Source organism: Augochlora pura, chromosome 10, assembly GCF_028453695.1.
Source record: "Augochlora pura isolate Apur16 chromosome 10, APUR_v2.2.1, whole genome shotgun sequence".
Lineage (NCBI taxonomy): Eukaryota > Metazoa > Arthropoda > Insecta > Hymenoptera > Halictidae > Augochlora > Augochlora pura.
Genome location: NC_135781.1, coordinates 17,517,890 through 17,537,603, shown reverse-complemented (window position 1 = coordinate 17,537,603; position 19,714 = coordinate 17,517,890). Strand labels below are relative to the sequence as shown.

Sequence of the window (19,714 nt, the reverse complement as noted above, 5' to 3'; positions counted from 1 at the left end):
TCTCTCTCTCTCTCTATTTCTCTTGTAACTTCGATGTTCCCCTTCTATTCCTTTTTCGCGATTCCCGCACTGTTCGTTCGGATTGAAATGTTTTTATGTTGAAAATGTTGACGGGTTTCGAGTGTGTATATGCTAAACTGCACTGCCAGAATAGCCACGGGGAATCACGGCTAACGTCCGAGACGCGATTTAATGATGATAACGACGCGAAAATGGTTGAGATACTTAGGTCGGGTACCTGCTTGCCCGTGATTGGGAAGATTGAATGCTTCTGGAAGAATGTACCGAGCAACGTTGTTTTTGATTTTGGAACACTAGAATGCATCGATAATGATGTGCAGTTGACACGGAAAATATGTTAATACTTTTTTTAGCTAATTACCTCCTACTAGTTAACTACTTAACTCAGTCAGGGTTTTTCGTAATAATTATTTGTAATTTTTTATTTATTCGTTTTATTTTGTCCAAATTCTTGAAATATTTGAAACCTCTTAAAATTAAAGAGTATATTTTAATTTCCGCTAAATTTACAATATGAACGACAAATTTGTACGTATGTTGAGTATATTCGTTGTGATGGAAAATATTGCCATTCCTTTGTCACTTTATATATCGAAAACGGTCAATTGTTTAAACAAACCTGCTTTTTAAAGAATGTGCCAAATGTCTTAAATTTATTTGAAATGTTAGATTGACAGATTACTAGAAAATTAGTAAACAACGCTTTCTTTTCGAAAAATAAAAAAATGGTGTTTTTTAATGTTTTATTTCAATTCATAAGGAAAAATTAAACAATGTGTTTTAGGGATCTCGGTATTTTATTCTCACGCTGATAGTTTCGTCAAACGATTAACGCAGAGTGGAGCCACAAATATTAAAAAATGACAAAATCTCCATTCATAGAGTTATTGTCCGACAATCATGAAAAACTTTTTACTGTTTTACTGTTTTTAGTTGTTTGTAATGCTGATCTTTATGTGAACCTTGATTGTAGATTGCGAATCTTTATGCAATTCTAATTTTTATGAATCCTTTTATAAAAATCTTAAGGAAAAAGGATTTTTTACGTCAACTAGAAAATTTATTGTCAATATGCACGTTTAACCCTCTTCTAATGATGGTAATAACAACAAAATTTTAGTTCAAGATGGTCATTCGAAATAATAGGAAAATTAAAAAGAAGTATTGTAGTCATTGTATAATAGACTAGTTCCTCTATCATTTAAACAATATTCAAGTTGTTCAGTCCAATATCAAGAAAAATTGCAGCGTTGTAACACATGTACGAATACTTTTACTTTTGCTGCTTTTTAAACTCTTCAGTATAAAGTCTCCGCATTAGTAGCGTTCTAAATTGTCTTAGTTTTTTTAGTATGTAAATAATTCATAAACTTGACTTTTGTTATGACTGTGAAACCCGCCTTTTTCCTTATAGCCACAGATATTACCATAAACCTGATTAGATTACTTAAAGGAAGAAACAAAACGTGCCGTGATATATTGTAAAGCACAATTAGTTTCGAGTTTGGCGTATCTAAGTAGCCGAATAATTTACACGAGACACTGAAACTTTTTTTATTTTGTTCGAATAAGTTGCATGAACGTGTATCCTTACTTATTGTTGACGCCTATTGAGGTCCATCGTATGTCAAACATGAAACAAGATAACCCCGCCAGTCCTAATTAAGTTAAAATTCTCCAGGTCAGCACGACTAGTTAGGAGTTATTAAGTAACGCCATATCTTGCGTCGAAGAAATCATCAAAGTGTTTATTCGAAACTCTGAGTAATTACGTGCCCGAGGAAACAAGAGTAAGACGATTTTCAGCATATCCTGTGGAATGTCAGTTATTTATATACGGTTGCATTTTGAAGAAAGTATTTAGGCCAATGTCGTGCAGACATGAACCTCGATATTCTATTTTTATGGGGAACCCTGGACCGTGATATCGAAATGTTTTACGAACTGAGGATCGATGAACCGAACCATAAGATCATTTTCTAAACGGAAAATTGTTTGTACACTGCGATTAAACTTTAACCTAATCAATTAACATTCGGGCAACAGGATTCAACTGCATTACTGCTCAGAGTAGATATATTGTTATTTGATTATATCTAGTTTCTGGAATTGATTTTAATTTTAACATGCTTTGTTAAATCGAAAAACTAATGCGTCTAGAAGTACTTCAAAATATATTTTAAAAAGTTGATAAATAAAGTTGTAAGTGAGTCGAGGCGTACTCTGTTATATTTTTGTCAAAAAGGTTCATTGTTCAGATATTAACACAATTTATTTCCAAACAGCAAGATACAAATTTCCAAAGTAACAAAAAATGGTCTAAAGCGCGAAAGTAATTAAGCAAAATGACTTCCCTCATTGTATTTCCTTTTACATTAATATTATGTTAAGTGTATTTATTTATTTCTTATATTTTGTGCTATTTGTATTTGTCTATGATTAATTTTGAGTCGTTCGCTCGTGTAAATGAGAACGCAAAAGATTTTGAATACGTCAGAGAGTAAGTACAAATAATAGTTATAGAGTATGGAAAAATATGATGGTGTAGCGGGAAGGTGGTGGAAGGGTAGTTGGAATGAATTCTCGATACAGGATATAAGGATTAGTGAGGACGAAAGGAGATATATTCTGATTAGCAGGTTACAGGGTGTTACAGGTTTATTCTTTGATCAATTTCCTTGCTAACTTCTATGGCGAGCAACGAAAGCAACTTTGATCAAATGGAACAACTACTATCAGGCGGTCGCCCTTCATGGCCGTCCTCTCCCTTCCCTGTGAGCGGCCGTGGCGTACCTCGTCCTCTCTCACAGGTGTAGCCCCGAATCTGACCAAGATCTCTCTATATATACTACCTCGTTGCTGCCATGAACCGTTAATAACAATTTGGCAACTAAGGAGTCTGTCGCGTCTCGATGCTTCCAGAAACTTCAACCGTGGTCCAACTGAATTATCCATCGGTCCAGAAATAGCTTCAATGATGGTCACTAGTCTTTTGTCTTCTTCTCCTTTCAGGAGAATTTCAACTCTTGCTAGTTTTCGCAGGTTAACTAAATATAAATATATAATTTTATGCAACATAGCTTTCCAAAAAGTGACTAATCACGTCTATATTATACTATAATACAAATAAAATACATGTGTAAATACGAACATTTAAGAAGTTGTAGTATCCTTGACTACATGCAGTATTATACTTACCTATATGTATTCTATATATACTATACTATATATATAGTATATGTTAAATATACTATATATATATACAATATGTATAGAACATAAATATACAATATTTATGTTCTATACATATATACTATAAATATACAATACGTATTGTATATTAACATAATATACATTATCATAATATACATTAACATAATAACATAATATACATAATAAACATTACAATTGCATTTATATGAATGCAAATATGTACGAAGTAATCTTAATCTATTATTTTCAATATTATAAACATTTAACTACATTCTTTATTACCAAACTGCAGGTCTTTTTGCAAAACAAGAACTTTCTGTACCTATTGCGACTGATAGAGAGTAACTTGGAAGCTGTATTTTCTCTAAGTAAATTTTGGTAAATCGAAAATAGTATATCAACATTATTTAATACTTTCTACCCTTTTACTATAAATGCGTAACATCCACGGTATATTTATTATTATAAAAGTACGCACAGTGTAATATAAACAACCATATAAATATGCAATTATAATACACGCGTACATTTAGGTGGAAGAAAGTATATCGGGAAGAATCGCGTTGCTCAGCTGGAATTACGCTTTAAACCAGTGTGTGACAATTTGGTTCAGTTCAATGTCGACCACTCACACTTTATGCAGTTGTTCTGAAAAAAAACTATGTCTAGCTCCGATTGAAACCGGGATAGTCCCTCGTTCTGCGAACTAATTCAATTACTATTCGCTTCCTAGGAATTTCGAACGATGAAGCATCCAGCAACGCAAACACGCGGTTCCTTAGAAAACCGCAGTTGAGTACCGCTGATCTACTAGGTTAAATACGTTTTCCATTCCTTCTGATCGCCGAAAGAACTTCAACGGACGGTGGCTTCGTGGAAACGACGTACACAGCTTTTGTTAGAAAAGCATAACTATACGTATGTACTTATCGTTCACGGTCATCCGACAATGACCTGACTTCGTAAATGCTACGCGGCTGATCTTGCATTTTTTCCGTTTCACAGTCACGGCTTTCTCGATTCCGGATAGACGGGAGATCGTTCGTCGAACTTTATCGACACGGACCATCTGAAATCGAAAGTTTTCGATGATTAATGAAACCGAGTTCGCGCGAGGTTCTTTTTAAAACGGCGACGTGACGGTGAACCTTGAAAACGGATGAAAGTATTATGTCTACGTACAGGTTGCTTTAACGTTACGCGCAGAAACAGCAATATAATGGTCACCGGATGAATAATCTGTCGTTCTTAATTAAGTCTATTAATGGGATTTCCGATGACTTTACAGGATTGAAAGGAGATTAAAAATGTTGTCTTGATAATAACCCTGAGAAAAGTTGGTCGAATCACGAGCAAAATTGCTGTTATGAATGAATGAACTACGGCTGCAATGATATATTAATTTAGAGTGTAAAAGAAAATTTGTTGGTGTTATAGTTGGTAATATAAATGTACACGGTGTCGGAAGATCGACGTGTCTATTTAAAAAGAATGTGTAATTTTTAAGCAATAGCTTCTCCTTAGAACGTAATAAACCTTTTTTTATTACATTAGTTTACGAGACGATGAACTTCCCTGTCACCGAAAATATATTTTTATTTCGTAACTGGCATACCTAAATTCTCTCAGAACATCAAGAGAATGGATCGAACCAGGAAAAGAAGTAAAAATATTACGAGCTTACAAAATAGATGTGTCGATCTTGCGTCACCGAGTAATAAATATTGTCTAGGAGGTTTTAGGGAAATCCTAATTCGTTCGAGATTCGAACCAAGGTTTTCTTTGTTTTCCTCTTCAAATCGATTGAAACAGGAAATAACTGTTCGATCAACAGTATGGTAATTTTTTATATAACCGTTGTAGGACTCTTTCTGCATTATGCGGATTGTTATTGTTCGTTCTATTGCGCAAGGTGTCGGATAAAATTGATTGGCTCGAAACTTGCAGAACAATATTTCGTTTGTTGTTTACGTCAAGATCTATTCTAAGAGTCTCGCGAGTTTCGTTGCTTGTAAGTTAGCATTGTGTAAGATCGTCATACGAGATCAACTGCTACGTGATCTGAGATTAGTGCGTCAATTATTCTAATTAATAGTACGACCACCATCGAATTAATGTCGATTACCGGCCACCATGACATTTCACCTTAGGACGGTACTAATGAATCGCGTCGACGCTACCAATTCAGAACAACAGAGCTTTACAAGCCTGTTATTTTCTTTTAGATAATAATTTTTCTTTAAACTCATATATCATAACTATTATTATATTAATTAAAATGTTTTTAGTTGTAAATAATAGTTGTATCCCATACAGAATTGTTTTCGTTGTTCGTAATTATTATTGTTTATTAATTTTTCCTCAGGTTAGCTATAAGAATTATTGAGAGAAATTCTTCATCCGGTTGCTTACGACAGTCGTCGACGAGGAAAATTTATTTCGATTCCTTATTATTATAGTAATCGAAGTAGAAAATTTGATTTTGATCAATCACATTAGTTATAGACATATTGTACAAGATATTTCAAAATACTTGTTAATACTTCAAAAAAGGCACATAATATCTGCGAATATGGGTTGTACGAGGATGGAGTCCAGTTCCGCTCATTGGCTCGGTCGCTTCACGTTAACTGATCTCGCCTCTGATTGGTCACTGTTTTCACGATTAACTCGTGAACAAAGCCGCGAATTACATTTGCGCTAAGGAAAAAGTTATCTTAAATGATCTCAGGAATGTCTCACTTCCCGGAAGTAACATAATTTTGGGACACACTGTAGATATTATGATTATTTTCCTACTCGAATCAATCAGTGGCAAACTTGAAAAAATCAATATGCTAGCATAAAATTGGCTAGAAGATATACTAACAGTTCTTCTGCTAATATTCCCTTATCCGAATCTAAATTACAACTTATAAATATAGTAATGTGAGTCCTCGGCATTATTTCTGACGCGTAGTATTTACGTATTGTGTTTACAACGACTGGGAATAAATATGTTGTCGGTCGGCCGGGATAGTTTAATTGGATAAAAAAACCAGTTGCCAGGCAAGCGAAAGATCCAGGCTCGAATCCTTGTCTCGGTCTATCCGATCGGTTCCACTCGTTTTTTCCTACAAGAAAAAATGTATAAAATTTATTTTAATAGTGAGCTCCTGGTCCACTAAACCATCCCTCAGCTAATGAAAATTATGACGACTTAATACAAATAACGGAAATTTAGCAAACGATTGCTAATTTAATATATTGAGAATTCCAATAACACTATTGACGTATACGCGTTTTTTGTATCCGGCTCGAAGGATCAAAATTATGTGTACGCGTTTGGTACAATGATGGACCAGCTGATGGTGCATCATTGGTCCTTCGTACAATGATGGTCCTTCCAATTCGATGTACAATGATGAACACGCGTCTGCTTCTATTTACACTTTATTAATACAACACTGTACCGATATGATGTTCGCGATTTCTGAATGTGTTCCATGTGATTTCTGAATATGTTTTGAATGCGTTATATTCGATTTAGGTTGCGTTCTGAATGCGTTATGTTTGAGTTTTACTTTCGTTCTAAATGCGTTATGTTCGAGTTTTAGTTTAGTTCTGTATGCGTTCTGTTCAAGTATGATTTTCGTTCTGTTCTCGTTTGTCGTGTTCTGTCTGTTGTCACCTCGGTTTTCTGTTGATTGGTGGAGGGTAGTGTTTGGTTGAGGAAATGAAGCGTTTTTGATTGGAGGTGGGTGTGTCGGAAGGAACTTGGAATAAGGTGTGGGAAATTTGGTCGAAAGTTCTGGTTTGTGTCGTCTTCGTTTGTTAAAGTAAAATTTATGAATGTTCCGTGCAACGGTACTGTGGGTCTGTCGCACGTGTTGTCCGTTCGTCGAGTCGAATTTCTTCAAGTAAGATAGTAGTAAAGTCGTGACGTTTGTAGGATTTTGTACCTATTGCCGGTATTACTGCATGTTACAACGCGATGTTCACACTAGTCTTCTAATTGAGCAACTTGTAAGCAAGAAAGAAGTAATTGCTATATATACGGATATCAGTAATATTAAGGATGCTGTTTCAGAAGGCAGAGCCCCATGTGTGAAATGATTTACAGTGATAAGCAAAAGTATCCACACGCCGTTTAAAACTTTATAAATTGACAGTGAATTGAACTTTTTTGTAAATTTTACAGTGATCAGTTCACGTTATAATCACTAAATCCTTTTTCTTTTAATTCGCTATTACTCAGAATAAGAAAATATAAAATAACTCTCGTTTTTTCTCTTTTTTTATCACTTCACAATCTTTTTTATAATCACTAAAATCCGTTTTCTTTTAATTTAGTTTTACTTGGAATGAAAAAGAAATAGAAAATAGCTCTCGTTTTTTCTCTTATTTTTCTGTGTCCATAATGAAAATTTGAAAAATGCATTTGGTACTTCTTGGTGACGTATATACATGCTGAAAATTTCATCGAAATCGGTGGATCTTGGAACATAAATTTTGAACAATTAAAGATCACGAAAATAAATCGAATTTTGGTCGAAGAAACGAATTTCAATCAAAACAGGTCATTTTTATACGTTTCAACGTATGTATATAAATTACCCTGAAGTACCGAAAGAATTTTTTTAAACTTTCTTTATTGGCACAGATGATAAAGTAAAAAAACGAAAGTTGTTTATGCATTTCTTTATTCCAAGTGATAGCAAAATAAAAAAAGGGTATTTTAGTTATATATGTTAATTGTATTCTACTTTTTAATAACTAGAACCACAAATACAGACGCATTAGTATATACATAGCTGATTGTGCCGTTTTTAACAAGGTTATTAACGTCTTTTAAGTAATCTTAATCAAAGGTATATGATCATTTCTGATTCTCTAAGTTGTTTAATATCTTTGAATGATCCTTCGTGCAGAATAAAAGTCAACTCTCTTATACTTTAAATAAGAAAAAAGACGATAATTATTATAAAAACAATTCAAATGAGAAAAGAATTGAGTTTCATTGTATTCTTGTTCATGCAGGGATTCATGGAAATGAGATTGCTGATGTAGTGGCTAAGGGTGCTACAAATTTAGATTCAAATATCTCTTTTAAAATTCTTTTTACGAATATTTTAGGGAGACTTCTAAACGGTTTGTTTTTATTAACACTAGTGAGCGTGTGGTCAAAGAAGGTTCGTATAGAGGAATCATCTATTTTGACTACTTTTACGACGAAGAAAAGAGACTCATGGTTGTTATGTAATAAAAGTTTAATTCGAGAAATTATTACTACAAGCAACAAAGTTAGAGTCGGGCATTGCAATATTGCCTTCTCGCTTGAAATAATTACAGTACTACATGATTCCAAAGATTTTGTGACGACTTTGTTTTGTGACGTTTATGACATACAATGGTTATTTATTCAACAATTGTGATTGCAATACTGATACGTTTTCTTCCACTATCATGTAGTTTGACACTCGCGAAGCTCGTTACTGCGATTTGTCGGATTTTACATTCTTTCTTGAAAGAATTCCGTTTTAAAACATAATTAGTAGTCTCCGTCAATTGTAAGAAACAGTTGCTATACAGATATAAGATAAGCATAGAACATCGATTCTCCGAAATTCATTTAATCTTTTCATTGTTTTTAATCATTCCTAGCCAATTTTGTGATGAATACATTAAATCGGCAGTCTAATAATTAATAATATGAAATTTAGCAATGGGTATAATAATAAACATAAAATAAATTAATATAATAGGAAATAATAATAGCAAAAATATATAATAAGGTTGTACTTTATGTATGTATACATATGTTATGTATTTAGTTTTGTAGGATAGTCTTAGATGTTTTCGACAAGTATACTCGTCATGAAGAAATGGCAATAATATAACAATATTTTGTGTAATATAACGTCACAATATTTTGTGTTACGACGAGTATAGTCGTCAGAAGCTGACTACTTAAGTTAAGAAGAATTATGTTGTATATAAATTGTTTCAATCCCACACATTAACCAACTTATTTCGCAGCAACATATATGTACATGTGACTATATATTGTTGTGTTTTTTATTATTGGTTCGTTTCTTAGCTACAAATGCATTGCTGTGACGTGGGTGTACTGTATTATGAAATACAGTCTCTTTCATTGACGACCTATGACAATTAAATAAGTTTTCCTTATGTACCAATATGATAGACCACCGAAATGTAGACGTCACTGATAACTTTTATGACGGATCCAGAATTTCCCACACCGACGACTCTTACGCACCACTGACCGAAGAGACCGTAATCGATTAGAGTGACCGAAATAGAACTTCCGTCATGAATATTCATTAATATTGGCAAAGAAAGTGATATTCGATTAATCGTAATTGTTAAGGTGTCCGTTGACGATGATTACCATACAAATTTTTATGAATAAAACAACGAAAACAATTTTGTTTAAGTTTATAATTTTATTTGTACAAAATTGCGAAGCACTATATTTGTAACGATTTATGTTACATAATTATGAAAGACGTAAGTTAACGTCTTTTTTCTTGTGAAACCCATTATTACAGTGGTGTACATAATTATAGACTCAAAGTAATTTTTATATTGTTACTAATATCAAATTGGAAACTTAACAAAACACCGTATTTCTATATTTCTATTTTGTATTATTTCTAATACAGATAATATACAAGTTTGGTATTTTGTTAAGATTTTTTTAAATATACCTACACCTTCATCTGCATCACCTACACTGCTGTGAATGATTAAAATCTTCAAGTAACTTCTATATTTTTACTGATATTTAAAAAAAAAAATGAAACCAGTTGTAGTTCAATTTTTGATTTAAATATCACTAAAAATGTAAAAGTTATTTTGAGGCTACAATGCGACGTATTTTTATGCATGATATATTTTCATAAAGATTAATTGAAATTATATCCAGTGCATTTTTTCCTTTTATAAATGATCATAATAGACTGAATGAAATACATATTAAATGGTTCCGCAAATTATTCTAATACCGCTCATCAATAATTGGAAACATAACTATTGTTTATACAATTAGTAATAACTTCCTAATATTTTATGGTACAATTAATTAATTATGATAATGTTAATAAACTGCGAATTTTTACGTATTTACCGATGTAAATGCAAGAAAACATGTAAATTAATAAGACCGAATAGCAGTTTCATTTTCTTTGTACAATAAGTGATTTGTTAATTAACAATGGAAGCTGTTCTTTAACTCTGATTTTTTTTAAATCACAGCTGGAGACGAGAATTTTCATAAAAATTCTATCATTAGACTTTATGCATGAATTTCGATACTTAATTTTACGAAAACTTAAACAATAGTAAAATTTCTTTCATTGAGTAAAAGATTGTTACAATGAAAACAATAAAATATTATTTTCTTACTAATATACACGGATATCTTCTATTTTGGAAATTTTGCAAACGCAGTAAATACATCAACATCGAATTATCCTTAATAAAAATCTAACAGAGCATTATCAAAATTATATTAAATTGATCGATAGGAAATGTTTCAAATATTTCTACAAATAATCTAACAAAAATTACATTCAAATCCAAGTCCGATAGAGTAACATTTTCTGTTACTACTCGCTTATTTCTAGGGGTAACTTTTCGTGTATCAACTGCAATGAAAGTTAAGGAAAAAATCGGAATCAAGGTCGGAGCCGAGTCATCGATGATACTTTCGATGCAACGCGTCTGACAACTGCCGAGAGGTGGTTTTCCAGATCCGGTTCCTACCACGCGGAAACACCTGCTGAATTATGTTGCGGCGACGAGTTTTGCGTCTGTTGGTGTCCTCTCCTACGTGTTTTTCATCATCGACAGGAAGACCAGCAGACGATGTGCGTGAATCTTCCTGCGAGTCTCTTTCCCTCAGTCTCTGATTCACCGCATCACATCGTCGATGCCGACGGACATCGGATCAGTTTCGTCTTGTTCTGCATACGACGCGGATTGCTTTATTAGAGACCGACTTCTCGAATCGGTAGATCGTATCCACTGCTCCTCTATTTGGCATTAACAATCTCGTCATGGAGATACGCAACAACGTGCTGCTAGTAGTGCTGTTCCAATTGTGCATCTGCTCGCTGACGATCGGACTCCCGTTGGATCTGCAAGGTAAATTTCACGACTGTTTCTGGATCGCTGGTTGCTTGATCCGGGATTTTGTCTTCGTTGAACCACAGAAATCCTCATCGACCGGCGCTGTTGAACTTAAACCACCATCTTCAGTGATTAGTTTTTACTGAAAACACAGGGACCTTGATTCACAGTGCTGTGCAAAAGTCGTAACACTTTATCGTATTGTGATGAACTATTGGGTGATTACGCTGAATTATAGCTAATGTTACTTGTGTCTCATGTATCTTATAAATGTGTTTGTTCGCCTCTTGTGCGTCATGAAAAGGCGAACATTGCTAAATTGCTAATAATCAAAAATTGCTATTCAGAAAAAGCTTTCTTCATCAATTGAAAGATCCTAGGAAATATGTTATTAATCCTCATTAACTTTTGTGTTGTTTTGCATTTATATCGACGTGTATTGATTGATATAACCTTGCATAAGGATCTGCGATTTAGTCATAGAGAATCTTCGTTGGAATAATAATCTCGAAAGAATTGATTGCATTCAGTTACTCAGTTTGGTTTACTGATTTAAGATTGAAATTGTTATTTTTATTCTAAAGTTTACTACGATAAATCCCTAACAGTGTGACGTAGATTTTTCAAATGTATGGAGTAATTATTTTGGTATAGTAATCGTTAATAACTAATACCCGGATATTCAGGTGGATGGTATTATTTTTTTGCAATATTCATATTTTTTTTTCAAAACTTTCTTATTATTATCTACATGTTAGATTTCCAGAATTTATTATCAAATCTGTTTATTAATTTCAAGTGGTTCAAACTACTTTAGATGGATATATGACTTGAATAAAAAAACGAATTAAAAAACGGGCACAAGTCAATGAGAATAATTTTGAAAGTTTATACGAATAAGATTTTTGTTGCTGACCACTCGGTTGTAATTATTTGAATATTCGCGTTCATTTCTAAATGTTTTATGTTTAATTTATTCGTACTCAAGATCACAGGAAGATCGTTTTATTACAAGTCGTTGGATTCGTTTTGATCTTAGCTGCCGCGATACAATGATAGAAATATGTAATCCCATTTAACCCTTTAGATACGGCAGGATTTTGCGCAAATAAAGTTTTTCATAACTAAATTACGATTTTCTCTTAATATATATTTTTTCCGGATATCTATATATAGTACTAATAACATATATTCTTTTTTAAATATATTGTATATACACACTTTCACTTTAATTGTTTGCTTTAATAAATAATAAAACAATTGAGTAAAGCACGAGCCATTCGCGAAAGCCACTATAGTGGCGCGTAGTATCTAAAAGGTTAAAAAGAAACATCAATGTCCTCAACATTTCGAAAAATATGACTTTTAAGAAAAATTTTGATTGATGAAGATTATGTTCATCCCAAAATGTGTCCCTTTAAAACATAAAATCCGCTCCTTTAGAATTTTTTACTATCGTTAATTATAACGGAGATACTAATTTCTAATAACTTTAGTGAATCACCCTGTAGATTTCTAATAAACACCGTAAATAATCATGACAAATGCTGTGCGGTTAAAGGGGAGCAAAATGGGGAAACCGGGTTCTTCCCTGTCACCCCTATATCTTTCGCATAATTGTTTGCTACATTTTCCTCATTTATTAATAGACATTGCTTGCGTTTGTTCGATAATAATATGACATTTTCACTAGCATACTTATTACATTCCAATTTATTCATGATATTTTATTAACTAAACAAATCACCTTGTCAAGGAAGAAGATTCTGTAAACACCATTACCACAAACAATTTGTATTGTTTCTAATTTGCATATCTGTTGTTTACGCAAGCATACAAATTTTAAAAGAATCGTAAATACGGCAATGCAATACAAAACGCAATAAGTTGCTCTTGTACTGCATGTATTGTTTTAAAAAAGCCACGAATCGGCGGAGAACAAATTACATTTGCGTTGTCGTCAACAATGGGAGTGGTGGAGTTATTTGTAATAAATTTATCGAAGGTCTGCATTGGTTTCAGTGTAATGAATCGATAAAAAAGGAACAAGTTCATTCGTTTAGATTCCGACAAAATTAACGTTAGCTTATTGTTCGGTTATGAATAATTAATTCACACAAAACTTAATATTTTGTGTGATTTTTAATGTAGACTTTAATATAAAACTCGTATGTCCAATCTGTACAAAGTTAGAGATAAAAAGAGATTTATCGCAACTACAGCAGAATTGTTGATCCTTGTTTTTGTATTTTGTAGAAGGTAGCGCGTGCACATTGGAGAATGGAGGCCCAGGTGTGTGCCAAAAGTTGCAAAATTGTCCAGAAAGGATCAAGGAAGTGGAAGAAGGCAAAAGAGACTGGGATGCAGCAGGAAGATGCGGCTTCGTAGGTTTCATGGAGATCGTTTGCTGTCCAGGGACGACCACTATCATCGACAAGCTCAATCCGAGGCCCTCCGAAGCTGGTACGTTATTATTTGAATATGGACGTTTACGAGTACTCACACTTCCATAGGCAAATATTGAGAAATTAATAAAAAAGAGAACTTTCATCTTTGTCTCAACAATATTACTCGGTTAAGAAAGCGAAGCAAGTGCATGATCTTTTATTGAACATACTCTACTTTTCAGTTCCAAAAAATTTCATCCAATTTATTATCCTTTACAATGTAAAATCTAGAATGTAACTTTTATCTCACCGGTAATATTTCCAATTGAATTAGCATAACACATTTACGCTTTTAACAGTTTTTTTTCTAAATATAAATACATTTGATGTCAACTTTTTAAAAAAATGTGGTATATCAACGTGTTCATTTTTAAGACCACGTCTAATTTGTTAGTAGACTATAATGGTTAATATATTTGTGACATTTGATAGCGTCAGAACATATAAGAAGATTATAAAATCAGAATGTTGGCAAATTGCCAAGTATCTTATTTATTAAATTTATTATGAATTATCTAAAATTTTGATGATAAAAGCTTGATAAATTAATTTCCCTAATAATTTGAGTTTTAATAATAATTCATAGTCTATTGATTAATATAAAATAAGGTCTAAGCTACAATAAAAAATAGTAGAAACAGATTATTTAAACAATTTTTGTAAAATTGTTATCCAAGCGTTTTTATGGCACGAGGCAAATCGATGAGATTAATACGCTCGTGATATGAAAGTACACTGTCAATTATGAAATTAGTATATCGATTATGCGGCGCAAAGACATTTGCACGAATGAGTCATGAACATCGAAACAGAAAACAAGTACGTTGCATTCAACATACGTTATGAAACGCGCACGGTGTCGATCAAAAGTTGGAATTGTTTATCAGCCGTTGTATATTTATGCAAATTCATATTTTCGTTAACTAACTGGCAGACATTGGAATTCTAATGATCCTTATCAGACCCAAAATTACATAGAAACTGTACAGAATTACGTTATTGTATTCCCAATAATTTAATACAGTTAGGATTGTATTGGTCTTCGTAAAGTGGTTGGGAATATTTGTAGTTTGGTTGACCTTTATTTTAAGGATTTAATCAACGATAATTAGTCAAAGTTTAGATTTAACTTTCTGAAATCTTACCAAAAGAATCCATGTAATATTAGTTAGAATTTTTAATTCATATGAGGTCATTGGCGATTCATGCAACAAGTTTGACAGTTGTTATCTTCAAGTCGCGATACTGATCATATAGGAATCTTGAGAATCCTTGATTTGGTAGGTTTTTTTATTTCAACCCGAGGACCTTGTAGATCTTAAATTGATAGCAATCGGAAGAAACAGGTAGAAAATATTATGTATACTGGAAGCAAAAAATTTTTAAAGAAATAAGAGAAATGTGTCCACTAAAACAAAAAAAAATTATTCGTGGAAGATTTTCTTACTACATTTTACCACAAAACACCATGATTTTTATTTAACGATGTATTCAAATTACATTAATATCTTACTTATAATTTAGACTTTTCTACTAGTTTTAATATAAGTATGTTATAAACAATGTATTATTTAGTAATATATTATATATTAGTAATATATTTATATTATCTATCAATTTTATGAATTAATGAATAATTGATTCAGTAGAACCTTTCATGAACAATTAATTTTCCAACAACTTATCTGCACGAATTGAATTAAAAGAATTTTATCTGCAAGGTATTTGTTATAGAACGAAATGGAAAACAAAGAAAATAAGGTTACACGATATTTGTTTTGGATTATCTTAATATAAAAATGAAATCTACTCGTACGTGCAAAATAAATAACGGAAATAAAATATTGCTTCTCTTTTTGTTACATGTGCACAAGTTTAGTTACATGTGTACGAAAATTCTCGACGAAGGTCGGACATTTAAATTTTGAATGGAACATGCAAAGCATGCTTCATTGCAGTTGATTTGTGACTTTCGTTACTACAGCGTATTACCAAAATATTATTTCACATTATTTTATTTGAAATACGTTGTGAATTATTCATTCAATATTTCGCTATTTTGAACAGTATAAATTGAAATATAATTTATAGTCACTGCAGTTGCAATAGTAACTCCCGTGATAACAATATCACTATTCTACATATACGATTATTGCAACGTTATAAATTATGTCAAAAAACATAACAAATGATGAAAGGTCAATTATCTAAATTGTTTGTTGTAATATGATTTCCAGCTTGCAACGCATACGATAACAGTTTGGTGTACCATATAATCGATGGTACCGAGGCGAAACCCGGTGAATTCCCATACATGGTTACTCTAGGATATGAAAACGAAAACGCTGAGCAGGACGGGCAACAAATTAACTATGACTGCGGCGGTAGCTTGATATCTTTTGAACATGTGTTAACCGCAGCCCATTGTGTGCACAATATAAATAAAAAAGTTCCGGTAGAGGTAAGTGCAAGTCGATTATTATTCTCTGCTGGAAACATGCATTAAAGGCTGAGACCCGTGTGAACAGTTCAAACGAGGAGCGATATTTGGCAAATTTTCTATAACGTAAGATCTTCGTAAAATTTATCGTCACTTGTCACATATATTCTTTAACAATTCAAGATACGAAATGCCTTTTTCGTTAATTTTATCGACATTTAATGAAATAGTGCACGTTATTTCTTATTGACCTCTCCGTCGACAGTGTGCATTGTAGCACTTTTTCCTTCGATTTAAAGCAAAAAAACAAACAATTTCTTCATAATAGTATTACGTGGCATATGAATTAAATTCCTCCTTATGAAATGTAAAACTGCCTAAGAAGATACGCAGCTTTGTACATAAAAAAATGATCAAAGGAAAAAAATGTTAGATTGCACATCATCGATTTTGTACCTTGTAATCTTAGAGAACATATGTGCCAAGTGACGACAATTTTCATCAAGGTATTATTACGTTATACAAAATTTACTAAATATGAGCTCTCATTTGAACAGATTGTACGAGTGCCTGATGTTTAATCAGTTTTACATAAAAACAATTATCCTCGCATTATTCTAGATAAGATTAGGCAATGAAGATCTAACTAGCAACGACGATAGTGTGCAACGCATCCCAATCAGCGACATAATGTACCATCCGGAATATAAGATCAGCATACACTATTATGACGTGGCGATTTTGAAGTTGAAGACAAAAGTAAAAATGTCGAATAATGTGAAACCTATCTGTCTTCAAACTAAATCTTTGGATACTATAACTATGTCATCGAAAACATCTTTAGTTGCGATTGGATGGGGTGCAACAAGTAATGGAGGGGAAAAATCTAATAAACTGATGAGGACGCCTAGTCTCAGGTACTACAATGAATTATATATATATTGAATTATACAAGTACACACGTACTTATTTATATACGATCACACGGGTAGTCGCATATCGAACAAAATATGTGGACAATATATAGGTACACGAGTTGCACATTGAAATATACAGTAATTAATATATAAGTACTGTAAAAACTCTCTTACCTGAAAGTTTATTGTTTTCACAATTGATCTAAATAATATAATGATTAGGTAACAGAATGTTTGGATCCCACAATATATTATAAAAATAAACGTTCAAATGAAGGAATATTTATCATATCTACATTTTCTTTATATGATTATAACAAATTGTTCTAACTAGAAAATATTTATATTTTATATCAAATACATTTGTGCAAATATATCGGAATCTAATAAATTTGAGCGACGACAACACGTACTGGAAGATGTTGTTCAGAATGTCCATCTTGACAACATTTTTCAAGGTTATCCAAATCAATAAGGTCGCCCCTAATGTAAATATTTACCCGAATTTTTAAAAGATTTATCTGTGCAACATGTTTCTTAACTTTTGTCCGCAAGGGTATGTGTATTGAAAACAATTTACCCGTGTATACGTGTGCAAAGAAGTGCGTTTACTAGAAAGTGGATAAATACCAAACACGTTCAAAACCATGATCTCAACTTTCCATCGTCTTTTCATGTGTAGTCTTGTGGGGAGAGAAGAATGTGCCAAGCATTACGAAGGAATGCGTCAATTACCTCGAGGTTTCGACGACAGTATGATCTGCGCAATCGACAGAAACATTAGCAGAAGATCGGACGCCTGTCAAGGGGACAGCGGAGGACCACTGTTAATGATATCCGAGAACGGTGACAGCATCGTCGGGATCACAGCGTTTGGCCAAGCCTGCGGTACTGCTACTCCTGGCGTTTATATGTCGGTGCTTTCATTTTTAGACTGGATCGAGGAGCAAGTGTGGTCGCCACCGCAAACGAACAATAAATTTACCTTTTCCTTTAATTTCACTATAAGAAATGCTGAACCGGAAGAGCCAGTAGTAAGTAAGTTGATATGAATGCGGTCCATTCGAATTGTGCAAAATTCTTGCTATCTACACATGTAAACTGCTACTTCCTTTTTTACTTGCGAACTGCAGACCTAATTGTCCAATTATTTTCAAATAGTTTTATGAAGCTTAAGATAATTCCTTATCGAGAAAATAAAAAAAAATATTATTAGAAGAATTCTACAAAACAAGCTATAAGTAAATAAAAAACTGCAGTCTAGTTATAAACCGAAGAGAGAGAGAGAAAGAGAGAGAGAGAGAGAGAGAGAGATTGTATGAAGAAGTGAAATTTTTAGAAATTGTAGTTGTAAGAACAGTGAGATTTTAAGAAGTTATAACTCAATGAATATTGGAGGCTGTATTGATGAAATAATTAAAGATGAGTTTGCGTTTATTGGCAAACGAATCTGGAGTATAAAACACTTGCCGCTGACACTAACGCGATAGAATTTAAGTATGAACGAGATGAATCATTTTAATCACGATCATTCTTTTTCGCGATTTGCATTTCAAACCGAATGCTCGATCGCTCTCATCGCGAATCAATGAACTGCATAACGTAAACATTAACAAAACCCTTTTTTATTTATTCACATTCTGTACAAATGTATTTTACATAAAGTCAACGATGTCCACCGTGCTTATGTAATGGACGGTGACCTATAGTTAAGCTTCGATTCGTATACGTTGTCCAAGCGAAGTACAATTATATGCATTTCTACTTTAAAATTAAGTAAAATAAATGGAACACATCGTAAAGCCAATCCTCTTTTCTATTATTAATACCTCTTTTCTCCTCGACAACTCATGCGCGCCCTTCGGATCAAAAACATTTGAATCGGTTCATTCCGCAATTAGTGTCATTTTTAACGATTAATTCGAAGCTTCGAAACATTTTACATAATTGATACATAATTTAGCGTGCTTTTAAGATTATTTAAAAATAGAAATGTCGAGTTATTAGCGAAGATAAATGTCCCATAATTAAATACTGAAGTGTTTACTGCTCAGATTTTTGTTTCTTAAGAGTGACTACTTCTTTGAACAATTAAAATAAGAAAAGGAACGACACTACTCGCAGAACGATCTGGTGTATATTTACTACGTTTACAAAGCTTCCAAAATATCTCCATTATAAGAGAATGAATGGCATATTCCTTCATGCATTTAAGCACACTGTAATGCAACATATGTAAGACGGGGAGAACATGATTTGAAATAAATATGAAATATTTGTTAAACATTTTTAAAATTTGGATTTCACTTTTAGCTGTTGCGATTGCGATAAATTGTACGGGATTCAATTACTACGGTTATGCAAGACGATGATTTTCTAAGCAGCGCGATTACGAGAGATTACATATCACGAAAAGCCGTGTACCGGGAGTATTTCTGAGTTTAATCGAGTGGTAATTAAATTGAAAAAGGTAATGTATAAAATAAGATACGTTCGAAATGACAGAATGTTATTCGTTTTCCTATAATGGAGGTATTTCG

General features: G+C 32.8%; 1 protein-coding gene across 1 annotated transcript; it reads left to right on the top strand.

Moving 5' to 3' along the window:
- The first annotated feature begins 11,199 nt into the window (after positions 1-11,199).
- On the top strand, positions 11,200-18,981 carry LOC144475728 (venom protease). The gene is made up of 5 exons (XM_078191917.1): positions 11,200-11,385; positions 13,627-13,833; positions 16,055-16,278; positions 16,879-17,174; positions 17,857-18,981. The coding sequence occupies exons 1-5, from the start codon at positions 11,298-11,300 to the stop codon at positions 18,224-18,226; spliced, it is 1,185 nt and encodes a 394-aa protein (XP_078048043.1). The 5' UTR covers positions 11,200-11,297; the 3' UTR covers positions 18,227-18,981.
- The last annotated feature ends 733 nt before the right edge of the window (positions 18,982-19,714 follow it).

Coding starts and splice junctions, on each gene's coding strand:
- LOC144475728 (XM_078191917.1), top strand. CDS start 11,298: ATGGAGATACGCAACAACGTGCTGCTAGTAGTGCTGTTCCAATTGTGC. Junction 13,834..16,054: donor TCCGAGGCCCTCCGAAGCTG/GTACGTTATTAT, acceptor TATGATTTCCAG/CTTGCAACGCATACGATAAC. Junction 17,175..17,856: donor ATGAGGACGCCTAGTCTCAG/GTACTACAATGA, acceptor TTTCATGTGTAG/TCTTGTGGGGAGAGAAGAAT.